The sequence below is a fragment of the Scophthalmus maximus genome, chromosome 7, assembly GCF_022379125.1.
Source record: "Scophthalmus maximus strain ysfricsl-2021 chromosome 7, ASM2237912v1, whole genome shotgun sequence".
Taxonomy (NCBI): Eukaryota; Metazoa; Chordata; class Actinopteri; order Pleuronectiformes; family Scophthalmidae; genus Scophthalmus; species Scophthalmus maximus.
This window is the reverse complement of record NC_061521.1, coordinates 25,154,955-25,181,246: the sequence shown is the minus strand read 5'-3', so window position 1 is coordinate 25,181,246 and position 26,292 is coordinate 25,154,955. Positions and strand designations below refer to the sequence as shown.

Genomic DNA, 26,292 nt, shown 5'->3' with positions numbered 1-26,292 from the left:
TAGTCTGCGTGCGTGCGTGCGTGCGTGTAGAGTGGGGTCCAAAAGTCTGAGACCGCTCTCCCATTCGAGGGGGAATGTGTGACGCGTGGTTTTATGTGCTCTTATAACTCAGCTCCAGCACTACTTCTTGTCAGAGCTGCGCTCTTAGCACTTACAGTCCGGGAGCTGTCAGTGTGGTCCACTTCATTCATTTATATATAAATATATATATATATATATATATATATATGTGTTATTGCATTATCACCTAATAAAGCGGATCATAGCGGCCATGTTTACAGATACAGTTTCACGTCCCAGCAGACACGGGGCGACATCAGCGTTCACCCGGAGTCGTGTTCGAGTTGGCGCCGAGCTGCCGTGGGGTTTCTTTTGTGTTTTACTCTCCGTCTTCCTCCCTCAGGTTCACTGGAGACTCTGCGTTGCCTGTAGGTGTAAACGTCTCCAGGCTGCATCCACATGACTGCGACTTGAGGTCTTAAGACTCATCAGTGCCGCCGGGTTTAGCGTCGGGAGTCTCCGATAAGTTCCTCATTTCAAAAGGAGACTCGCATGACGGTCTGTTCATTCGTGGCAGAACGGGACGCGTTCAAGCTGCTCACGTTCACAGAAGAGCATAGAACCACTGGACGCGTGTGTGAGGCTTTTATCAACCCCACGTTCGTCCGCAGTCCTTTCTTTGCAGTGATGTTTGCAACTCGTTGGTGAAGCAGAACAGACCTGGAAGAAGAGGGAAGAGGGAAGAGGGAGGGATAGCCAGGAACACAACTGCATCCATCCATCCATTATTGATTCCTTATCGTGTGAAGGTGTCGGGCGGAGCTGGACACTGGTCCGACGTGCAGAGACAAACAACCATCCGTCCTCCTCCCGCTCGCTGATCTAAGGATCCGATTTCATTTCAACAGTAAAACCATCTCTCCGTCCAGACCAACTCTTTGGCTCCTGACCACTGGTCAAATACAAATGCAGATCTCACAGGTATTGTCACGTGCGTATCTCGGAGAGTGACCTAGAGAAGAACCTGCAGCCCCTCCTCCATCCGCCAGGCTGATGCTCGCTGAAGTTTAAACATTCCTCGATGCTTCTCGACGTTCTAATAGAACTCTTGTTGAAGTCCACGAGAACACACCTCTACTTCTACGTCAGTTAACATTGTCCTGTACGAACTACAACGGACAGACGGGCTTCTTCTGTTCGGATTCTGAGGGGGGAGGATGAAATACCAGCGTACATATCAGAGAACGTGCAACAACAGGGTCGAGTAGAATTTATGATTGTAATCACGTCTCTTTTAAAAGTCGCAATCCTTTTTTACGAGATTCCGATCTTTCGGAGGGCTACGCCGAGCGACTCTTCGTGTCCGGAGCACGGACGTCACGCCACGCGTTCCGAGGGGAGACGTTTTGGACCCCCCGTGGAATCCACGTGTTTTGGAGAGCAGAAGAGAGGCTCTGCCCGGTGACAGCAGATGTGTGATCACACCTGCAACACGCGGGTTCGGTCGATACGTGGACGCGGCGCGGAGGCGGAGACGATCGATGTGCACGAGCCTCGAGCAGAACGGGATTATGTTCCTGGTGTTCGAGTCTCACGCACGGAGAGAAGAGTTATCAGCACGTCGTACAAGACTGCGGTGTGTGTGTGTGTGTGTGTGTGTGTGTGTGTGCGCGTGCGTGTGTGTGTGTGTGTGTGTGAGAGTGTGTGTGTGCGTGTGTGTGTGTGTGTGTGTGTGTGTGTGTGTGTGTGTGTGTGTGTGTGCGTGTGTGTGTATGTTTGAATGTGCGTGTGTGTGTGTGTTTGAGTGTGTGTGTGTGTGTGTGTGTGTGTGTTTGAATGTGCGTGAGTGTGTGTGTGTGTGTGTGAGTGTGTGTGTGAGAAGCAGAGCGTATTGATTTTAAAGCCAAGCAGCCTTCCTTAGACAAACGAGTTTGACACAAATAGCTCCAGTCACCTCCTCTTCCAGGATTCGGGCTCATTAAAACAATATTACTGGTCTTTCAATATAACTAAGGACGGACTTTACACACACACACACACACACACACAGAGAGAGAGAGAGACCAATGACATGCTTCATGTTTTTACTAGAAACTCCTAAATATGGGAAATGAAATTGACCTGACATCGGTTTAACGTTCATAATTCTGTGTTTCCTGTCACGGTGTCAAAGCATTGACGCCGTCAGGGCTCCTGTGTCTCAGCATCTAAACGAATGGATTCCCCGGAGGAGCGGAGCGGCGTTATCCGTCACCGCACGTTGCTACTGTTCGTCCTCGACTTCTCCTCCTTCTCTCTCTCTCTCTCTCCTCCTTCAGGGCGGCTCCATCCAGAACACGGACTCTCAGCGCTGTCTGGAGCTGGCGGAGAGCCGACAGTCCGAGTTGGCCTTCCAGCTGGCCATCCAGGACTGCAGCGGCCAGAGGTGGACCATCACCAACGTCCTGACCGTCCTGCCGCAGTGAGCTCCTGGAGCCCCCTTCCGTTTGTGATGGACTTCAAGCGAGGAGCTCCGCCGCCGCTTCCAACCAAAAAGGAAACATCCATCCCCCCCCCCCCCAACCGACCCCGACCTGATCCTCCACCGTCACGGAGTTCAGGTGCACGTGAAGAGAGTGGAGTTAGAAGCGTCCGGAGAATAAGAGCTCTCGGCACCGGAGCATCAGTTACCCAATAACCGTTTCATGCCCGAGAGAGGAGACACTCACGACGTCGCGCTCTCAATCTCAAAGAAACCAGAAATACAAGGTCCTGATCACCAGGACAAACCGAGGGAGCGCGTTCGTCCGCAGATGGAGAAACGCGAGGCTTCACGAACCAAAGTCTCCGACAGATTTGTCACTTTTTCTTCCGTTACCTGACTCGGAGCGAAGGCGAGAACAGATGCTGTCGATTTCAACCTCAGGGTCATAAAACTGTTGTGAAGTGTAACGGAGAGAATAACCTCAGAAACACGCCGCACGCGTCCTTTGGTCATTTGATCCGAAGCAGAGACGACGGCCGCGTCGGGCGTCGTCGCCATATTTGCAGGATCAGAGACGAAACGGGATTTATCGGGGGGGGGGGGGGGTGTTAACTTCCTATGAGCTCTTATAACTTGACGCAGCATTTATCTATTTTAATCAATAGTGGAGCAGAAGAGTGACAATGATGGAACAGGATTTTAGAAGTGAAGTGAAGCTTTGAAATATGAAAAATTATGAGCTTTGAAATAAGAAATTATGAACTGAAACTGAACTGAAACCGAGCTCAAGAATTCTGACCCTACATTTTTTGAGATTCTGTTTATTCATTTCAATGTTGACTTGTATTCTTTGTACATTCATCCAAAATGTTTCCGGCAGTGGAGAGAACTAAATCTATTTTTATTAGTTTTGGAAGAAATAACTAAACTGTCAGATACGGTATGCAGCCGGACAATATAAAAAAAACAAATCAACCAGTTATGAATCCAAAGACGAGCTCAGTCTCTGAGCTCATTTCTGTCCACGCCGACAACACGCGTCACGTGTGCGTGTAAACAGGAGGAGGCGTGGCTTGTTTGCAGAAAAGACGACGAATGCGGAACGAAAATGTCGAGGAGAAACAGTTGCCGACAGGAAAGGCGAGAACCAATCAGGAAGTGTCGTTTCCGAGCGTCTCCGTCACGGCCGTATCTGTGTGGGCTTCTCTGAAAAAGGCATTCTGGGAAATAGAGCTCGTCACGCGTGAGTTGTGCAGCATGAATGAGTCCCATTGACAGGAGCTGATGGAACAGGTGGACGTTATATCATCCGTAACAGATGGGCGGTAACGTGGCAGTGGACACGAGCGTCCAGGAGGTGTGTGTGTGTGTGTGTGTGTGTGTGTGTGTGTGTGTGTGAGCCCTATTATTTCTGTTTTGTTCTGTAAATTATCATTTTTCCCTAAAGCTCTGAATCATAAGTCGAACAGGTATTTCTACATGAATATCACATCTGCAGCGGAAGCGTACCTTCGTCTCGTCGCCTCATCAGATTCATCCCAGGAGGAATGTTCTCACTGGCAAAATATACAGTAACTCCGTACAAACTGGGATGTATGTTTTATCTATGAGTGTATTTAAACTCTTAGCCGATTTGACACTTGCATATATACAGTATATACGACGACTGCTTAGTCCTGGTGAGTTACACACTTTATCAAAGCAGAAGTGCTGAGCGATCAATCTCCCGCTCATTCCCGCTCAGAAAGAAAGAAAAAGCCCGGCCGTCAACAATCTCTATCAATAATTCAAATCGAGATGCAGGATGAACCCATCCATTATTGATCGGAGCGTGATGTGTTCGAACGGGCTCTGAGTGAGGTGCGGTGATGGAGCGGTGGAAGAACTCCAACTGTGCGTCGCCTTCGTATCGGCTACTGTGTAGCGTCCGTGAACCAAGACCTTCTGTTGACTCCTCTGGTCCTTTTCGTTCTGTTCTCAGGTTTATAGGTCCTGAAGCTTTTCAAAAAGTATCTCAATTGTTGGGAAGCTGTATATATATATATATATATATATATGTATATATATATATATATATATATATATATATATATATCTCGAGTCCTGAAAATGTCCAAGATATTTTATTAAGTGTATTTAAACTTGATATTTATATAAGTATCAACAGTAAAAAAATTAAGTTTTAAAAAAACAATAAAGGAAGAAACTTTTCTCCTGTGTGACTGTTTCTTTTTTCATCTACGGACTACGTGTCTCCGCTTCTCCCAGAAGAATTTTGAAGCATTTCTCAAGCCACACTTGGACTTGACCTGCGACAGTTGACTTCAGTCTTGATCAGACGAGACTTGAGAGCCGTCTTAGTCGACTTGCTGACTTTGGGTGACTGTGGCACAGGAGGTACAGAGGGTCGTCCGCTATCCACAAGGTCGGTGGTTCCTTGGGTCCTCGGGTAAGACACTGGACCCCCGACGGCTCTTCCAGCGCTGTATGAACGTGTGTGTGCATGTGACTTGTCCTGTAAAGCTCTTTGAGGGGTCGATGAGTCTAGAAGAGATCTACAAGATCTGTTCTTGTACCTTGACTTGGACCGGACTTTGGATTTGACTGGGACTCGTTTTAACTGACTGCACACTCGCCTTTGCGAGAGTTGGGGACTCGTCGGTCGAGAAACTCAGGACCTGGCCCTCAAAGAAAGACGCCGAGACGCCGAGACTTTGGACTTGGGCTTGGCAGCTGTTTTTTTATGGTCTCCTTGAACGCTGAGATTTCCCAGAGTAGGTTTATGAGACATGAGATGGAAGAAGGTGCTAAAAGGTACATGAGTCCGTTTGCATTAAAGAGCTTCTAAACCCTCGGCCACACTTCAGATTTGATTTGCTCTGATGATTCTTTCCTCGGAGCAGGTGGCAACTCACCGTGAAGTCACGCGCTAGTTTGTTAGCGCCGTGTTTGGGGGCGTGGTCTGACTGAGAGCTCGTCCACTGCGCCCCAACCTACGCCTGCAACCATGCACCGGTTGGACGTTACCGGTAGTGTCGCCCTCTGCTGGTGATTCCAGTTAATACAGGCTTCAGGCTCTTCGGCATTGGCTTCATTTTCCGGCCTTGGCAACTACGTCCATTTCATTTTACAGTCGACTACACCTTGGACTTTTCTCCTTTGACGAGTCTCGAGACTCAACTTGTCTCAGCGAACCTGGGGACCTGCCTCAGGGATACTTTTGGACTTGCTCCATGACGTACAGCTCTGTTTTAAAAGTGTCCTTTACTCCTGAAATTTCCCAGAACAGGTGCATGACTCACTCTGCTATAAAGAGCTGCTAACCCCCCCGCCCCGGAAAAAAGAAAGAAATGTCACCTTCCAAGTGTCAGGGAAGGATTCTGGCTTCTGTCGATGCTCTGAATTTATAAGCTTGAAACTCTTAGACTAGCAGAAACCTTCCCTGGAGCAGTTTGCCCTCTGTGGTACAGTGAACCCAGGGGCAGTGACGTGGGCCCCCGCCGCCTCCCAACCTCCGAGGATACAGTAATTATCACCTCCAGCCACCATCCGACTCCCTCATTAGCTCGCTGAACAGCAGGCTTGAAAACTCTCACTCACTCACTCCAACCTTTGCTCCGTCATTATCCCCTCCGCCGTCCCGCCCTCTTCCTTTCACTCCTCCTCGCTCAGACGTCTTCTTTCCGACCCCCCCTCGCCCCCTCTTTTAATAGACTCCATTACGGGGAGGATGCATCTTCACTAATTCGCCGATCCGTCCTTTAACGCGGCGCCTTCTGAGCACGGCCTTTTTTTTCTTCTCTACGCTTTTGCCTCTTCTTCTGAGGACGAACCGTCGCGAAAGAGCCGAAGCGCTTGCACCTGCAGGCTTCTCGTAAAGAGTGGCTGAGTGATTAAAGCCAGCGAGGCTCCGGGGGCCTTGAGGGGACGATAAAGTGCCCCCCCCCCCCCCCCGCGCTCACACCTCATTGGCTCGCGCCCCCGCTGGGCGACCACGGAGGCCCTAATTGAAGGGTACACGTCGTTAACACTGTTGCCAGGCGACCGCCGAGGCCTAATTGAAGGGCGACGCTTCATTGGACCTGTGCCTGTCCGTCAATCGGGTGCATTAGCGAGAGCTAAGCTCCTTCTTCTATTTTTGTCGTTGGCAGGAGCAGGACAGGTATAAACTAGGAGAAGGTATGAGGCGCAGCCGAAGGGAGGAGAGGGCAAGAGGGTGGAGGACTGAAGGTTCACGGGAGACGAAGGAACTCCTCTGGGATCTGATTATCAGGTTGAGCAAGTGCATAACGCTACGTCAGCGATATTTCACCATGGAGATGAAGAAAAAAAAACAACCTAATCTCCTGTTTCTAATTAGATGAAACCTGCGCTCAGCGTGGAAACGATCAGAACGGAACCAGACGACGTTGGGATTCTTCTTCTTCGATTTCTTACTTCTAGCAGGGCACTCGAATAATACATCACATTAACATTTCTTTTCCTCTATGTAGAGCAGTGATGACATCTGAAGTATTAGTTCTCGTTTCGTTGAGGCAGAGATAACTCCGGTTAGCTAAGTTAACCCCCATTATTGAGATGAGATTTTCTTTTTTCAAAACGAGGAAATAAAGGCTTTTGCTTTGTTGAATCAGCGGAAGCCGCGGAGGGATCGTCTGGAATCGCCATGAACTCCATATACGAGTCCGCGGCGATGAGACGACTGAGTGGAAGTATTCTGCCATGCGGTGGGAAGCCTGTGTGAAGGGGATTCACTCCACCAGGAAAATGAAACCCACACATGACGCTTCCCGCTGCCTGGGGGAGGAAAAATGAGAACGGGTCGAAATAACAGAAGCATCATCATCGCGAGCTCCGTCGAGTCTGTGACTTTCTCTTGACTTTGAGAGACATGTTCAAGATGTGTACTTCAGTTTCCACTCGCACATCAATGATAACCATCAGCCAGTCACTCAGGCTACACGGCTCCTGTAGGGCTGTAAGCCGCTGCCGAATAGGGAAGAAAAACTATATTGCTGAGCAGTGAGATATGCTTCAGCTGGACACAAATTTTTCAAACAAGTCGGGGCCGCTGCCAAGAAAAGTCTCAGAGCAATATCTTCAGCCATATAGATGGGGTGGGGGGGGGGGGGGGGGGGGGGGGAGCATTCTGCCGTAGCTGGCACCCGGCTCTCTGACAATATTTCATAATATATAGATATAACCTGCTGGGAAATCATGTTCCGGACCGGTATATAACCACAGTTCAGATGGTGACTGTGAAATTCATCATTTATGCCTCTATTAGTTCCCTCCAGTTAATACAAATTATATTACATGTGTTTTATATAATGGTAGAATTGACCACAATACCGTATGTTACAATATGTTTTAGACCAACTGCAAAGCACGGTGAATACTGACTGGGTCAGAAAGCTCAAGCAGATCATTTTACATTTTCGGAAGACGTCCCAAATGTCAAGTTTTTCTCAGCAGATGAAAATCCCCTTTTGGAAGGACTTCTCCTCAGAGGACCAGAAAGGCCCACAGTCGTGCTTTGGTCCAAGGTGGAGGAGGCCAAGAGAAGCGGCCTGCAGGCGTATCTGCAGGACGATTACTATGCTGCTGTCATCGACAATTCTCATTAATCCAGAGATAGATGAGAATTTCAACGCTCGAACAGAAGCTGAACATTTCTGCAGCAGAGCTGGACACTGACATTTCTCACAAGAGACGTTCACAAACATTTCTGGGCTGAATTGTTTGAGGTTACAAGCTTTAAGCATGTTTACGCTAATAGACTCAAGACGGGACTATACTAGGGTACCGTATCCCTAACAACGTATACGTTAAGGATGAAAATATGATTTTGGATTTGTGTAAAAATCAAAAGTCATAGAAAGTCCTTTTTGTACCAGCGAATTTTACCAGTTAAACTTTCCGCACAAACAGATTTAAACTTGAAGTTGACCTTTGACTCTGTCAATCTCGTGATAATTTCCAAATAGAGATCATATTTATACTTGTAGGTGGAATGCCAGCACTAGCTCGTTTAATGTGTTCATGCATAACTGTGATAAAAGTGATAAAAGTGGAAAATAAAGGCTTGAAAACTATTTATATCTTGGCCCCAACTCTTTTAATGATTTGTACTTTATGCTTTGATTTTGTTTTGATTTTGTTTTATGGATTTTTCTGTATTTTTCAGTCCTTTTCTTGATATCTATTATATTGACTCTTCTTTTTTTATGTAGTTTGTGTTGGACTTCACTGCGACTCCACTGAGGAGTGAATTCTGACCATTCTTCTTCACTTGTTCCCTTCTTGTTTTTATGTAAATTTCCTTGTGGATGATAAAGGGGCTAATAAAAAAGAATGGATTACAGAATCTATTGTTGTCTGGCTTATATCAAATTAATGAATTTCAGTTTGTTTGTAAAAAAAAGTATTCTGATTCTTGCTCTAGTCTGATAATACAACAAGCTCAAGATGAACAGTGCGACACTGCCACCTGGCGGACCAACGTGTTTTTACACACCATTCAAGGTCATATTATTATTATTATTAATTAGTTATTATTTTATATTTGTAATTATTGTTTGTTGTTTGGAAATATTCGTATTATGTTGTATATGTTGGTTTCTATGGCTGCAGCATGGGTGAAGTGCCCAAGACAAATGTTCCCACTTTGTGGGACAATAAAGTTAATCTTAATCTTAACAACCAGTCGTATTTATGTTATTCGTGACTATAATAACAAAAATATTACGTATAATATATAATATTTAAAAAATAATTCATGTTTGAGCGATTAAAACAAACAAATCCATGGGAAGTGGATAAGAGGAACTGTTGACGAGCGTTTTTCAGTTCACAGGAAGTAGAGGTCCCGTTCTGCGGTTACACCGCCGCAGCTGCTTCCGGTCGCAGAGTGTTTCGGCAGTTTTCGGGGTTTTGAGATGTTTCGCGGCGTTTTTGGTGAATTCGTGACTGCGACGGTTCGTGTTCATCGCAGTTTGAGACACGAAGCTTTGAGTCGAGTGGTGAATCCGTCGAGTCTGTTCGTGAGGAGCTTCTCGGACGTGAAGGACGAAGGAGGAGGAGCAGCGCCGCCGCCGTTTGACACCGGACTGCTCCACTTCCTGGTTTGTCCTCTGTCCAAGAAGCCGCTGAGGTGAGACGGGTCAACAGACACAGACAGACACACAACTGACAGACAACAGACAGACAACAGACACACAACTGACAGACAACAGACACAACAGACACACAACTGACACACAACAGAAACAACTGACAGACAACAGACACACAACTGACAGACAACAGACACACAACTGACAGACAACTGACACAACATAAACACAACTGACAGACAACAGACACAGACAGACACACAACTGACACACACAACAGACACAACTGACACACAACAGAAACAACTGACAGACAACTGACACAACAGAAACACAACTGACAGACAACAGACACAGACAGACACAGACAGACACACAACTGACAGACAACAGACACACAACAGACACACAACAGAAACAACTGACAGACAACAGACACAGACAGACACACAACAGACACACAACTGACACACAACTGACAGACAACAGACACACAACTGACAGACAACTGACACAACAGAAACACAACTGACAGACAACAGACACAGACAGACACACAACTGACACACAACTGACACACAACAGACACAACTGACACAACAGAAACAACTGACAGACAACTGACACAACAGAAACACAACTGACAGACAACAGACACAGTCAGACACACAACCGACACACAACAGAAACACAACTGACAGACAGCAGACACACAACAGACGCACAACAGACACATGACTGACACACAACAGACGCACAACAGCCACACAACCGACACACAACAGAAACACAACTGACACAATAGACACACACACTGACACACGACAGACACATGACAGACACGGTAGACACACGCGACTGAGACAACAGACGAGTCAACAGACACGCGACAGCCACACGACTGACACACACACACACGGACACACAACTGACACTCAGCTCTACGTTGCTCTCTTCCCTCCCAGATATGAGGCCAAGACCAACGAGCTGATCAACGAGGAGCTCGGCATCGCCTACCCCATCACCGACGGCATCCCCAACATGATCCCCCAGGACGCACGACTCATTCAGAAGGACGCGCCCGCGACGCAAGAGTAGAAGAATCCGTCACGGCATAAAAAACAGACTCCACTTCTGTTAAGCGCCAAAGTGCGCGTGATCACATCACATCAGTGATATTGAATCGAAACCACAGCTCACCAGTATGTTCTCCCTGTCCATGATGGTGGGACTGGTCCCGATAGTTTCCCTGTTGGGGTTGTTCTACTCGGCGGCGGTGGACGAGAACTTCCCTCAGGGCTGCACCAGCAGCAGCAGCCTGTGCTTCTACAGCCTGCTGCTGCCGGTCACCATCCCCGTCTACGTCTTCTTCCACCTCTGGAGCTGGATTGGCATCAAGCTCTTCAGACACAACTAGGTGACGAAGGACCCGTCTTTTATTTAAACCAAAACATGTAGTAAACCAAAAGGTGGCGGTGGAAGGTTGGACATCACGTCATTGTATTACAAACACGACTACGGTGACGTTTAATGGCAGGAACGGGAATATAACAAGCTTCAGCAATACGTGTTGTGATTGAGAGGAAATTATGGAAATAATTATGCGTTCCATTATAACTCGGAGCTCGGAATTACCGACCTCGGAGTCGGAAGTTGCAACTGGAACGAGTCGCAATTCTGATTTCCGAGGTATAATGGAACGCAGGGTAGGACACGAAACGTTTTAACACATAGGTCAGTTTTCAGTGTAAACATGGGCAGATTTTTGGGCTGAAGAAAATAACCAGCAATACTATAAATAAAGATTTGTTTTGAATAGTGGAAATAATTTTGCTTAAAACACAGAATAACAGCTGACGACTTCTCATCCTGTTTTGTTTTTTTACAGTTAGATCATGATGTTTGAGCCGAACTCAAAGCTTTAACTTTTTAACTGTATTATATTTCTGTTGTGGCAAATGACATATGACGCTGTTACATGCCGCTATGGTGGTGAAATTAATAAAGATTAATTAAGGATTTACCAACTCCACTGTTATAACTCAGCAGTTTTTTTGCAGATTGTAGAACATTGTAAACTGATCCTGTACAATAAATACACTTAAAGCTACAATGTGTAATATTTAGAAGAACTTGTTCACAGAAATTGAATATATTGTCTATAACTGTGTTCATCCATCCATCGTCTACCGCTTTATCCACTTAAGGGTCGCGGGGGGGCTGGAGCCAATCCCAGCTGACATTGGGCGAGAGGCGGGGTTCACCCTGGACAGGTCGTCAGCCTATCACAGGGCCACATACAGAGACGGACAACCATCCACTCTCACATTCACACCTACGGTCAATTTAGAGTCTCCAATGAACCTGACCCCATTCTGCATGTCTCTGGACTGTGGGAGGAAGACGGAGAACCCGGAGAGAACCCACGCATACACGGGGAGAACATGCAAACTCCACACTGAAAGGCCCTGGTTGGTTTGAACCGGGACTCAAACCCAGAACCTTCTTGCTGTGAGGTGCTAACCACTACGCCACCATGCAGCCCCACTATGTGTTCATATATGAGTTAAATATAGTAACATGAAGTGGACCCGACCTGCGTGTGAGTCTCGATGTTTCTACGTCAACCGGAAATGGAATCAGCGGTGCGCCACCATAAAGTGTCCCCTGTCGGTTGCTCAGTCGGTTGTGGTTTGCAACTTTACCACCAGATGCCGCCAGAAAAATTGCACACTAGAGCTTTAAATTGATATAAACTTTTTTTTTAATACGGAACAAAGGACAAATCTCTGAGAGACAGTTTTCTGAATTGCCACTGAAACTGATAAGTAAAAACAGGAACTCGCACAACAAACCCGTCAATAAAAACACTATAACAACATTATAGAAACGTACAACTTGAAAATTCAGGTCATATACAAACAAAGATAGTATGTACAGTAAAGGTTTCAGTTAATTAGGTAAACCTGGCTAAAGCGAACGTCCTGCAGTAACTCCTCGAAGGTTCCTGTTCACTTGTTAAATCAGACGTACGATAATTTCAGAGCGTATAGTTTTGTTTTGCTGTTAAACTGTGTCGCATCACACAAAGAGACATTTCTGTTAGTTCCCTCGTTGATTAAAAAAAATGGCGGCGGACAAAATACAAGAAACACACGACCTGAAAACTTAACCATGGAGTTGACACAAACATGAAGGAGGATGTTACTGCAGAGCTGCCGTGTCAGACTCTGCATTTTGAAAAAGGGGCCGACCAACGTGACAGTTCATCAAGAGCTGAATTTCATTCACCTGCCCACTCTGTAGGTGGCGCTCTTCAAGAACGTGAGAACCACCGACGACATCCTCATGACCTCGGGTGCTGGCGACCCTTCCCGCCTGTCACCTCCCGGCCCTGGGCGAGCTTCATCAGCGGAGACGCCGGCCTCTGCGACGGACCGTCGCCCTTCGCCTTGAAGAAGAACGACTCGTTGAGTCTCGTCTGAACCGCTCGGACCTGAAGACCAATGGACAGACAAAGAGAACGGAGACAAGTCGATGACATTTAACACGACACCGTCTTTTAATACAGTTATATCCTGGTATATATATCCTGGATGTAAATCTTTAAAACTGGGTCACACATACTGTACATCCTATTTTAAAAAAAAGGCTCAGTCACTTCCTGTGATGGCCGACTGCCACTGTAGTTTTTACCACATGTTATTCATTGTAGACGCGGTGTCACCTGCGTCAGGTCCGGCTTGCCGGTGGCGTCGCAGTCTTCGCTGGACGTCATCGCGTCCGCCGACTTGGCCTCGGACTCTGACTGCGGGCTCGGGGTCCTTTTGCCTAGTTTCCTCTGCAGGCGGACGGAGCATCGCTGTCGGCCGGGAGGCTCCTCCTTCTTCACCTCCGCGTCCTTCGAGTCTGAGGAACAAGATGGCCGCCGGCCGGGGCCTCCGTGACCGGTCTCCGTCACGGACGAACACCTGCCGAGGTCGTTCCTGGCCCTGAGCGGCAGACTCAAGTCCAGAGCTTCCGCGTTCTCGACGCGTAGACTCTTCTGGCAGAAGCGGAGGTAGGAGGACAACTCGGCGGTGAAGAAGTTCTCCGTCTGGGTGGAGGAGGTGGTCGAATTTGACGTCCGGCGGGGAAGCGGGGAAGCGTCGTCCGAGTCGAGACGACCCGGAGGAGACTGTCGGCTCGACGGACAGGATTTTGATACGTCCAGGGAGGAGTTCACTACGACTGGATCGTCCAGGAAAGGATTCGCTCCTCTGGGGTTTGAGTTTGACTCCGTCTGTCTCGGAAAACTTTCCTCCTCGGGACGTCGCTGTGTGAACAACCACCTCTCCTCTTCTTCTTCTTCTTCTTCTTTTGAGGCTGTCATCTGCTCTTCGTCCCTTTTACGACGCTGCTGTAGATTTGATCCGTCAGGTAACGGCCGTGCGATTGGCGGAGGGGTCGTACCGAGAGCTTCGCCGCCGGACGGCTCGCGGGGCGACGTCCGGAACGTCTTCTGCGTGATGAACAGGTCCTGGCTGTTGATGTCGTCGCTGGCGCACGGGGAGTCGTCGTCGCTGGGTTGAGTCTGGCCGCGCTGCGTCGCCGCCACCGGCGAGCGACTCTCGCCGCCCCCTGCCACATGCTTCTCTTTGGGCGTTGACGGGACGAATTTCGGTCGTTTGGCGGGGATGTAGCGCGGCGACAAATCAAACGCCACCTTTTTTCTTTTGGTTTTCGTCTGTACGCGATCAGGCTTCGGTTCTGGTTTTGCCGCCGGACCGGATTCTCCCGAGACACCCTGCGTGAATATGAAGCTGTCGTCCAACGCCACCGACGCTTTGTTCTTCTTCTTCCATTCTTTCTTCTTCACTTTCCTTTCCCCCATCGCCTCTTTGTATTTGGGGTTTTTCTTTTTCTTCTTCTTCATTTTCTTCTTCTTCTTCGCGTCGTCGTAGTTGCTCTCGTTGGTTTTAGCGTCGATGTCGTTTCTGCGTTTGACACATTTTTGGGCCTTTTGGGAGTTCTTCCTCTTTCTTTTCCCCTTCCCAGGTGAAATCAGGAACTCCCAGAACGCGTCTCTGTCCTCGAAGTCACACATGAGTCTGTTGGGAAGGAGAAGTCAGACACATGTAGAGATGAGAAACACTGAACTGTAATAAAGTATAAAGCAATAGTCGTTGTTCTATCTCTTTGAACTTATGCCAAGGCTACGACCTTATCATTTCAATTGACCACAGGATGGATTTTATTAGACCCTATTAGTTTTTAGCTAAATGTCGGGCAGCGATAGTAATTATCTGGTAATTACTTTCCTGACTGATCTGTCAGTCGGTGATATTAAACAGAAGGGGGGAGAAAAAGGACGTGACACGTGGCAGCGGTCATATTTGACCCATCCTGCTTTTAAAGGAAAACGTTTACGTTCGTTACGCTAATTTATTCACATTAATCTCACAGATGCTTTTCTTTCCATCCTGCTTCTATATATCTGAAGAATCATGCTGATCAATCTATAACCGGAATTTTGCAAAGAAAAAATTCCTGCGAGTTTCCTGTGAGAGTGTCCACAAATATCCTTAACGCAAATATATTTAGTTTGTGTCCTGCTCCCGAGTGAAGTTTTACACCGAACTATGAGTTTTATGTAGAGACCGATACCGATATCGATATTAGGGATTTCCAATACCAATACATGGACGATAGATATTTATACATTTTAATCCGTCAATGATTTCTATGATGTGTAACTGAGTCGTGATGTTTTAGTTTAAACAGAAACTTTATCAAACATAACTATAAATAAAAAGAAAACACAAATACAACCAAATATATAGAACTTGAATTTTTAAAAAATAGATATTTTACGTAAAATATGAAAGTTAAACGCAATTTTTTTTCCCTGCACAGTTTATTCTGTACAGTAAAATATTTCATATCAGTAAACGTAAGCGCTCATTTCAGGGCTGATGATCCAACATATCGGCGGCAAAGACAACACAGTGTATTGTTGCGTATCCGTGGGAAGACAGATTAATAATCAATGTTGCATATTATTAACCCTAATATCTTGTCTTAACATCTAAATAGTATGATGCGGATATGTAAGATGACACCTTGTGTTTGTAGAGCTACAAGTTTTATGCCGCCTGCATTGTTTATCCTGTACAATAAACGATTTCATATCGGTGAAGGTAAGCGCTCATATCGGGCCGATATTCTCCGATATATCGGTCGGCATGCTTGTTATTAGCCATAACGTGTCCGACGATCGGGACGTGTCGTCTGTTCCACTCCCTCGTCCCGGATGAAGATGAAGATGAAGATGAAGATGAAGATGAAGATGAGTCTCTGCGCGCGAGCGGAAACAGGTGGAATTTCGTTCGGAGCTGCAACATTGTCACGAAGCCGTGGCGTCTCGTCGCCATGGCGACACTGACCCAGGCGTGGAAACGGCCCGCGTGTGTTCGAACGTGTCGAGGTTCGCGTGTGGACCGTGTTCGTGGAGCTGCACGTGGGGATGTAGCTGCTCTTTACCTGCGGCCGACGCGCTCCACTTCAAACAGGCCGCCGCTGCCGCGCAGACCTCGTGCTGCGTTCAGGTGCGTCTGGTGAAGACTGGCGGTTTCGAGGGCGACGAAGAGGAAGCGGAAATTTCCAAACTACAACTTGAAGAAAGTAAGCAATAAAATAACATGCCGTCTTTTTTTTTTTCTTTTTCCTTCTCAATGCAAACTTCATATACTAAAGAACTCTTATAAACTCTTATAAAACGTGAAGTAAAAAAAAGTCAAACCTGCATTTTAGCTTTAAATTATAACAAAGTCAGTAAATGCAACTTACTGCTAATAAACACCAAACACTCCAGAGTTTTTTAGAAACTGTTCAGACTTTTCACCGCCAGATGTCGCCATTTTGTGACCTGCTCTTCTCTGGTGGTGATGATGAGGATGAGGGAGGAAGAGTAACGGCAGCAGCATTGACATCAATTACAAAATTTAAAAAAAACTAAATATTTTCCATGACACAAATACATTATTTGGGTTTGAGAAGAGACAGAAAGAAGCCTGGTCCTGTCCATTTCTTAACAGCTGCAAATTACTTAATTAAATTTTTTTTTAAATAAAGTCTCTCTCAAAACTGAAATGTATAAACTTGCAAAATTATCAGTATTTTTCTACACTACCTTTGTCAACGAGTATTCATTTGCATATTTTTTTTTGTTGAAAACTTGAATACTATAGCTAATTTTTTGTTTCCTCATCAAGGTCGGAATGGAATTACGTTGAGGAATCCGAGTATCCCGTGAGCACCCGAGTGTACCAGCCTTCCAAATTACTATTACTAAATGAAAATATGATGAAAAATCTTTTCATCCATCATTTATCTTTTCTGAGAGAAAGAAAGAAAGAAAGTTTACTCAATACTCAGGTCATGTGATTAAACACTCAACCATCTCCATGGCAACTAAGGAATATAAGATGTGTTTAAAAGCTCTCTCTTTGTCAAATTGATATTTCCAGCGTGAACAATTACATCATTTTATAACATTTCCCCCCCTTTTCATTGAGTAACATACAATATGTTCCTGTTTCATGTAGTCATGAATCTAAATCGACTGGTTGACAGCAACAACGCATGAACATATTCCTGATATTTTTTATTACGATGACCTCTGGAACGAAAGAAGGAAGGAACCGTGGACCTCGGCACGATTACAGCATTTTCCATTACAGAGTCCAGGCGGCAATTTTTCTCCCAAGTATCTCTGTGACCCATTTGTGTCCCGCCTGCCGCCGCGACCATTAGTTTGACAACAGAAAAATCCTCTCCCCTGTTCTGTGTCTGCACCGCGGCAGCATCCTCCTTTACCCCCTGTTAGTCTGAAGAGTTGGTTTCTATAGAGAATTAGACGACTGGAGTTTATTAGATAGCAGCTTTATTAATATATTTATTATAATAGTGTGTGAATGATGGGGTTTGAACTTTTCAGGTGGCCGACAACCTCGCCGAAAGATTCTGATATCTTCATTTAAGGGCACAGCAGTTATACACCAGTTATACGAACACGTTCTTTATATCACATATATCTATGGTTCTTCCAGCTGTCCGGTCCGTTTTAACAACACCACAATCTCCACAGTCTTAAGACTCAAACACCAAGAATCACAGTCAAAAATTACTGTTATCCACATATTTGCACATGTGTATTGACATATCTGTGTTTCAGGGACGTATTGCACACGAACAGTAGAAATCTGGATTTAAGATACATATTGTGCAACTACTTTAACAGTCTGTGTTTCACTGCACTTAAATGGAATAAGTCTATAATTTATGATTCATGTATAATGATATTTTTCTATTTTTATTATCTCATCCTATAATTTTATTGATCTGGATCCTGTTTCTACTGTTCTTTTGTTCTCACTTTGTTTCCCTGTGAACTGCCACTTTTTTGTGCTGCTATATGTCAAATTTAATTTCCTCTGCAGGGGATCAATAAAGGTGCATCTTACACTTCAGACAGGAACAATAACTGGGTGGCTGAGAGAACTCAACGCACTGCGGCAGTTGGAGAAAACACATTCAACGAGACAGAACACGAGCAAATTAGGACAAATATCTTCATTGATACGACAAAACGTGTGCCGCAAATACAGCAACACGACGAAATGGACTTTAGAGATAAAAACTCAATGCACGGTCGACACTGTGTTCGGACTAATTTCGGTTTGAGACTGTATGTTCAGAATGATGTGAAACATATAAAACATTAAGAACCCAAACTTTCTCATGTCTAGAAGCTCGAGTCATGGATCTATTCAGGCGTGAGCGGCCAGAGGCCACAATTCACAAAAGAAGCAAACGTAATGTCACGTTGAAGCTCTGCTTCAGACTGCCGAGGTTCAGTTTGTCCTCTCGCGCAGAAACTCAAGCGTTTCTTCTATTTTTGGTTGTGACTGGGAGTTTAAGGAGGTTGTTATGAGTAAGACCTCCGCCGTCCCGCGGCACTAAATGACCATAATTCATCTGCGGGGGTTGATTGGAGCGATTAGCGCAAATGACTCAGGAGCTACTTGGCCACAGGCGGAGATTTCCAGCCTGCTCTCTGTTTTGGAAAAAAAATAATAAAAACTGGCTGCAGACTGGTGTAATACCTCTTCCTCTGGTTGTTATTTTTAACGGGCTCAGGTTTTGCGGTGGACCAGAGAGAGCGAGAGGGAGCTGAGATGTGCACCATTATCATGTTTTAGCCCTGAAAAGCGCGATCGCGTTGGAGGAGTAATCAGGTCGCTATAAACCTCCTTCCAACTTAATGACCTCGTTTTTTGTTGCTCATCTGCGGGGAGTTTTCTGTTGCCATGGCGACCACCGTGGGTGGCAAATTGTAAGAATCGCTTTCCAAATGACAACCCCACCCCTTTCCAAGCGTGAAGGAGAAACTACGGTGGCCTACAGGTAAAGTGAAAACACACCCGAGGTCTGGAGACAATGTGTGGTTTGTTGGTTGGTTGGTCGGTCGGTCGGTCGATTTGTTGGTTTGTTGGTTGGTTGGTCGGTTGGTCGGTCGGTCGATTGGTTGGTTTGTTGGTTTGTTGGTTGGTTGGTTGGTTTGTTCGTTGGTCAGTTGGTTGGTTGGTTGGTTTGTTCGTTGGTCAGTTGGTTGGTTGGTTGGTTGGTTAGTCTGTTTGTTTGTTGGTTGGTTGGTTGGTTAGTTGGTTGGTCAGTTGGTTGGTTGGTTGGTTGGTTGGTTGCTTAGTTGGTTGGTCTGTCTGTCTGTTTGTTGGTTGGTTGGTTGGTTGGTTGGTTGTTGGTTGGTTGGTTTGTTGGTTGGTCGTTGGTTTGTTGGTTGGTTGGTTGGTTGGTTGGTTGGTCGTTGGTTTGTTGGTTGGTTGGTTGGTTGGTTGGTCATTAGTTGGTTTGTTGGTTGGTTGTTGGTTGGTTTGTTGGTTGGTTGGTTGGTTGTTGGTTGGTTGGTTGGTTTGTTGGTTGGTTGGTTGGTTGGTTGGTTGGTTGGTTGGTTGGTCGTTGGTTGGTTTGTTTGTTGGTTGGTTGGTTTGTTGTTGGTTAGTTTGTTGGTTGGTTGGTTAGTTACTTGGTTGGTTGGTTTTGGGTTGGTTTGTTGGTTGGTTGGTTGGTTGGTTGGTTGGTCGTTGGTTGGTTTGTTGGTTGGTTGGTTGGTTGGTTGGTTGGTTGGTTGGTTTGTTGGTTTGTTGGTTGGTTTGTTGGTTGGTTGGTTAGTTGGTTGGTTGGTTGGTTGGTTGGTTTGTTGGTTTGTTGGTTGGTTTGTTGGTTGGTTAGTTGCTTGGTTGGTTGGTTGGTCTGTTTGTTTGTTGGTTTGTTAGTTACTCTGTTAGTCTCTGCCGACATAAAATCAACAGCTGAAATCCAAAATTTGTGTTTGATTTAATTTCCTATGATTGGCTGATGAAAGCCCAGATAAACTGTTGGTTGATTACTTTTTATTTTACTTTCCTCAAGAGTTGGATTTTGTAGATCAGTTTTGTCCTTTTGATCGTCCCCACGGAGAGAGGACAACACACAGAGCTGGACTAAACTCCAGAGCAGGATGGTTTACACATGTTAGGCTCATGACACGAGTTATTGCTCATCTGATGAATTGATGAAATGTGCAAAGGCCTAGTCAAAGCAATGATCCCAGCTGAGTGAAGGGAGTGATGGTTTCCTGTGGCAGGAAAACGAAGGTGCCACGCCATGGGAACAGGACAGGACACGTTGGTTCTGGCAAAACGAGGTCAGACGGGGAGTGATGAAGTGACTGAAATGCTCATGAGCTCACTCATGCAGCTGAGCCAGCATAGTAAAGGCTGTAAATCACAGTGAGCCGTAAGGCGTTTCACTCCTCATTGACAAATCCAAGTGTTGTCAAATGTGTTGTGAGACACACTGAGACATTTGTCTGATTGTTATTGTCTGGTAGTTTTCCTTTTACTCTGTAATTTGCTGAACATCAACAACAAGATATTTTTTCTAATCCAGATTAAGTGCTAACTGTTAACTATGCATTAATCTTTTTTTTGTACAACCAAAGTGGAAACAGTTGGTGCATCTTAATTAAAGCACAGATAGTTATCATCAGACACTCCTCAGCTTTGTGGCATCTTTGATTTTATTGATTCGGTTAAAGCACTTGCTATAAAAATGAGGGAAAGAAACATAACTCTGACAGATAGCAATGGTTATAGCTGTCTTTGACGAATGCATAAATGAGCAGCTGTGTGATAACATGATCTCCATTACAACTTCAGAAGGTGGTAACGTGTCAACATATTGTGTTTTCAGCTCGTCAGTCAAAGATATCAGTATCTGCCGCTTTAAGTATTTAAAACATGTTCATGTTTTCATTTCCTGTCTTCTTCCTTTGGAATCCAACCAAATTCTTTCAATCGATTTCTTTTCCTATAAATCACAACACCTGTATTGAACACTTGAAACCCTCCTTTGAGCGATTCGAGGCCACGAGCACCTGTGTGATGTTGTTCGTCCTCTCTCTGTCACCGTCCCAGCCGGGACATGCCGTCACCCAGCCGTAAAAACAAGAGTCAAAGCCTGCTCTGAAATAGCCGTCCCCACCCCCCCTTCTCCTTATTTACTCCTCCTGTGACTATTCTGAAGTGTCGGGCGGCAGCTTGACTTACTGATGCACCTGACGGTTGATGGTGATGCCCGGCATGTCGATGATTCCTTTGTTTACAGCCGAGGCGGCTCAGCGTATAAAGACAAATCTGCTATTGATGATTTCATCATGTACAGATGATGTCGTTTTTGCTGTTGTGGGATTTCCATCGGTGACTTCTTGAGTCCTCTTCCCTTATTCCCACGCACCTCGGTGTTGCCGTAGGGCAACATGCCTGGCGCTGCGGCGGCATGAGGTAATGCGGATGACATGGTTTTAGGGCGCCGAGCTGGGGGTCAGAGGTCGACGCGTTCAGCGGGTGTCATCTAAACAGGCCGTGGCCACCGCCGGTCCGTTTTAGTATCACTGGGAAAAGCGAGTGGAGGTCAGCGTCCCCATGTGCCGATCGCCGTAAATCATGTGAGCGCTGGTACGTAAACAGGCTTTGATCGCTGAGCCGCCCGGAGCCGTCGGTTTGTGCATCAACAGGTGCAGACGGCCGACGTCAGAGGGCGATCGATACCGCCGTCCGTTCGCTAGATGTCCCCCGATGTGAAGCACTGATGGCTCACTCACGACTGCTGTAGCTGCTTGAATAACAGATTATTATTTTTGTATGATGGGCTGATAAAAGTTCGGATTAACCGGCAACATCCCTGAAATGTTTTGCGGACACCGAAGTGGGCAGACCTTCCCTCAAGAGTTAGATTTTTGTGGATCAGTTTTGTTCGTTCGATCATCTTAATTGCCAATTGCTTGAATAAAAAAAATAACTCGGGAGCTGCATCGTCTCTCATTAGCGCTTCCCATAATACATCACTCTGCAACCGCAGCGTAAAGTCTTTTTTCTTTTTCTTTTTTAACGAATCAGTTCCACCGCAGATTAACAAGCTGCTCGGTGCGAACGCAGCCTTCGTGTCATGACATAGACATTCCCAGCTCCTGTGACATTTGGAAAACTCATACCCTCGTGATTACCTAATGTGCGGTTTGTGTGTGTGTGTGTGAGTGAGTGTGTGAGTGTGTGTGTGTGTGTGTGTGACCATAATAGTACCGTAGGCAGCAGGCTGCATGAGCTGTGTGGACCGACGCCCCTGGGACACCTGTGGCGGAGCGCTGAGGGCTGAGATGCCTGGATGACAGACGGAGGAGGCAGGGTGGAGGGTGGAGGGTGGAGAGATCTGAGATTTAATAAAATAGTTATGGATGAGAGGCCTGAAAGCTAAAAGATCACTCAAAGCAGATTAGAAAATAAAATGCAAAGTATAACATGTGCACTGCAAAAAAAGGAAATGCTAAAGTAGAAGAAATAAACTGAATTTGAGGAGAAAACGACCTAATCCAAGAGAAATGATTCGATGATTCTACCGTGAATTAAACTACAGACAGAAGTTCTTTAACTTTTCAAAGAAGACGATTAATCTCATATTTCCATATCTCATATTTTGAATCTGGGCAAGCACAGAGTGTTGCAGCTGGTTGAGAACTTAAGTGATGTTTTGACAACTTAGTTTCACAATGTGCAAATTCAAATCTTTTTAATGAATCTTATTATGTTGAATGTATTAAACATATATTATTCAAATTCAACCTGAAAAAAAATTCACACGCAGATTTAATTTCATTTCGGTGTAACCCAAAACAATTTTACAAAACAAACAATGCACTAATACTTATACACATTCCACGAACGACAAAAGGAGCAGGAAGAAGAGAAAGATACTTTAATCATCCACAACAAGAGATCAGCCACCAATTTGTGTTGTTCTAAGATGAAAATCTCAACAACAACAACAACAACAACCATAACACGTTCTTGGAATATCCCATCATGCAGTTGTTCCAAGCAGGAATCGTTAGAACTGAGCACATAGAAGCAAAATGATTCCATTTATACGTTTTCTGTGATTCGGGGGGGAACACAATCAGAAAAAAATACTGTCCGAACTTCATGTGAACGTAACACGAGGCTTCGGCTGTCCGAGTCTATCCACTCAGGATCCTCCTCTTTTTCACGCGCAGATTCAACACTCTTGACGATTACAATTGAACGGTTCCAGTTAAATCAAACAAAACCTGTGACCAGGTCGTGACTCGGCAGATGTTTCGGGGATTCTCAGTTAAAATCGGTCATGATGAGTAAGACGGTGACGGCAGCAGCATCATCATCCTCTGACACCTCCTGAATTCCAGCTTACTCTTCTTGATTCAGGAAGTTTTCCCTGACGTCAGGTCGGAGGGAGACAAAACTCATTAAGACAATGCTAATTCTTGAGCAAAGTGCCTTTGTAACCAGGGAGACTTTTTCCTAATGGCCAACGAGAGTCATAAATCCGTCCAAACGTTAGTGCTATTGTTGCGAGACGGGCCCGGGAGTCGGGACAAAGGCCACGTTAGATGTGGACTAATGGATGTGGCCAAAGATCAAAGATTAAAAAATGTGGAGGGAAGTTCTGTGCGTAAAAGAAAACTCCTTGGGAAAAGTGCCGTTTGGTATAAAGGTTGTTGTTTTATCATGTAAAATTTTTTTGCAGACATAAATTTTCAGGAATGGTAACGCCTCCTCTGAGCCCCCTCCTCCTCTTCCTCCTCCTCCTCCTCCTCCTCCTCTTCTCTCCAGGAGCTGGAGCTGTGACATCACAACAGCAGTAATGAAGGCAGCAGCTCATCAATGGCCGGCGCCCGGCGGCTATAAAAAGGGAAGCCGGGGAGTCCAGAGCTCATCAGAACTGATGGGAGCTAAACACCAGAGGAGACTGACTCACAGACAGACAGAAGTTTTACTGAGGAGCAGCCACAGGTATGTTCAGCATGGACTGTGTCTTGGCTTAAGTTGATTCCTATACTCATTTATATATGATAGTTAAGTTAAGATAACATAAGATAAGTTAAGTTAAGATGAGATAAGACAATATAACATAACATAACATAACATAACATAAGACAAGATAAGATATTACATGTTAAGATGAGATAAGACAAGATAACATAACATAACATAACATAACATAACATAAGATGAGATAAGACAAGATAACATAACATAACATAAGACGTGTTAAGATGAGATAAGACAAGATAACATAACATAACATAACATAACATAACATAATATAAGACGTGTTAAGATGAGATAAGACAAGATAACATAACATAACATAACATAACATAACAACATAACATAACATAAGACAAGATAAGATGAGATAAGACAAGATAACATAACATAACATAAGACAAGATAAGATGAGATAAGACAAGATAACATAACATAACATAAGACAAGATAAGATGAGATAAGACAAGATAACATAACATAACATAACATAACATAGATCAGATAAGACAAGATAAGATAACATAAGACATGTTATGATGAGATAAGACAAGATAGGATAAAATAAGACAAGTTAAGTTAAGATGAGACAAGATAAGATAACATAAGATGATACAATATAACATAACAACGTAACATAACATAAGACAAGACAAGACAAGATAAGTTAAATTAAGATGAGATAAGACAAGATAACATAACATAACATAAGACAAGATAAGTAAAGTTAAGATAAGATCAAATAAAATAACACAAACCTTTATTAATCCCACTATTGGGAAATGTGCCTTTAAAGAATTTAAGGATTTCAAGATAAATTAAAAACTTACACCTTAAATCTCTCAAAAAAATCCTACATTTATTCTGGTCATGGACAATTACCCACAATCCTCACTTATTTTAAAGTTGTTGACAAAATATATTTGTTTAATAAATAAGTTTTTACCAATGTTCACATGTACAACTTTGGACCGGTAAAGATTGTTTTTCGTTTTTTGTTTCAATAGGTCATTGAGGTCAACAATGCGACATACGGATTATCAAATTGTTTTCATTTCACTCTGTATTCTACACCTCTCCCTGTGTGAAGGACGTCCCCTGAGGTACGTTCACCTCCCACCAAACTCCTTACTTCACTTAAAATTTTTTAGAAATTTTTTGTACATGGCAAATTAATGTTTTGATTGATCTCATGACACAGAAAGCGGACGGTGAGCGAGGTCCAGCTCATGCACAACCTCGGGGAGCACAAGCAGGTGCAGGAGCGCCGCGACTGGCTGCAGACGATGCTGCGGGGCATCCACACCGCCGCGGACCGGGGCGGTAGCGGCGGCAGCAGCAGTAGCGTGGAGGCGGGGCGGCCGGCGAGGAGGCGTCACGAGGACCTGCCCGACCTCAGTCCGGATGAGATGGAGTTCGCTCTGAACTTCATGGAAAAGCTCCTCAAGTCACAACAGTCATGATTTCTTTATTTTTATTTTCAGAACTGTTTACAACATTCTTTTTTTTTTAACCGAAGTTCAGGCTGCTTATTTAATTTTAAAAAGTTTCTAGTTCATCATAATGCACTTGTCCTTTATTTATTGTACATTTTTACTTTTATTTGTGACATTTAATTTAAGAAATTGATATTTATAAAAACCTTGACGAGGCAACAATTCCTCATAGTGCACATGCACTTTTATGTATTTAACAGGTGGTGTTGTAAAGGAGATGAAGAGTTGGACCAACAGTGTTGTTTATGATTTGACAAAGCCCTTATCTACTGTCTTTTATTTTACATCAGTCTAGTTTAAATATATTTAATTCATAACTTATTGTTTTGCCTTGCAGGACTTATGCTAATGTTGTTTTAACTTGTATTTTGACTGTAAACTAAGGTTTATGAACTTACACAACACAGAAGTAAATTATATATTTTTATATGTTCAACTAGCCTGTATAAAATAGGTCATGTTTTTTTTACTTTGATAACTATGCTAGGTGTGTACAGTATGATACGAATGAATATCAAAATAAATGAATTGATTTTCTTAAAAGTCGTTGTTTTCATCGGTTATTTGTGTGCTCGTTATCCCAGCTGCTGTAAACTGCAGAAGACCAATAACATATATAGAATATAAATAGAGAATATAGAATTGATCCCAGTTTACTGAACAGCTCAATAAGCAACACACACGAAAACTACAGTAAAACTCAAGCAATGTAAATAACAGTAACTATGGTGACACTACTTCACTCCACTTCCTGA

General features: G+C 44.7%; 5 protein-coding genes across 9 annotated transcripts in view; 4 read left to right on the top strand and 1 right to left on the bottom strand.

The window, feature by feature from the left end:
* The window catches only part of LOC118315577 (polypeptide N-acetylgalactosaminyltransferase 18-like), a 101,256-nt gene extending 96,581 nt beyond the window's left edge, over positions 1–4,675 (top strand). For all 5 annotated transcript variants that reach the window (XM_035642963.2, XM_035642964.2, XM_035642967.2 and 2 more), the window contains exon 11: positions 2,319–4,675. In XM_035642963.2, the coding sequence (XP_035498856.2) occupies positions 2,319–2,465 (147 nt within the window). In that variant the 3' untranslated portion in view covers positions 2,466–4,675. The remainder of the gene's footprint in view (positions 1–2,318) is intronic.
* Positions 4,676–9,325: 4,650 nt separating this feature from the next.
* Positions 9,326–10,677, top strand: LOC118315712 (protein preY, mitochondrial). The gene is made up of 2 exons (XM_035643200.2): positions 9,326–9,617; positions 10,545–10,677. Exons 1-2 carry the CDS (start codon positions 9,403–9,405, stop codon positions 10,675–10,677), a joined length of 348 nt encoding a protein of 115 aa, XP_035499093.1. The 5' UTR covers positions 9,326–9,402.
* Positions 10,678–10,783: 106 nt separating this feature from the next.
* zgc:162634 (uncharacterized protein LOC555881 homolog) lies at positions 10,784–11,689 on the top strand. The gene has a single exon (XM_035643201.2). The coding sequence runs from the start codon at positions 10,784–10,786 to the stop codon at positions 10,994–10,996; it is 213 nt and encodes a 70-aa protein (XP_035499094.1). The 3' UTR covers positions 10,997–11,689.
* Positions 11,690–12,398: 709 nt separating this feature from the next.
* Positions 12,399–21,262, bottom strand: si:ch211-176l24.4. The gene is made up of 4 exons (XM_035643440.2): positions 21,236–21,262; positions 16,102–16,226; positions 13,307–14,669; positions 12,399–13,075 (listed from the first exon to the last, which is right to left on the bottom strand). The coding sequence occupies exons 1-4, from the start codon at positions 21,260–21,262 to the stop codon at positions 12,926–12,928; spliced, it is 1,665 nt and encodes a 554-aa protein (XP_035499333.2). The 3' UTR covers positions 12,399–12,925.
* LOC118315839 (parathyroid hormone-like) lies at positions 15,772–26,023 on the top strand. Its single transcript, XM_035643442.2, has 4 exons — positions 15,772–16,242; positions 23,826–24,005; positions 25,049–25,144; positions 25,243–26,023. Exons 2-4 carry the CDS (start codon positions 23,857–23,859, stop codon positions 25,502–25,504), a joined length of 507 nt encoding a protein of 168 aa, XP_035499335.2. The 5' UTR covers positions 15,772–16,242; positions 23,826–23,856; the 3' UTR covers positions 25,505–26,023.
* Positions 26,024–26,292: the final 269 nt, after the last annotated feature.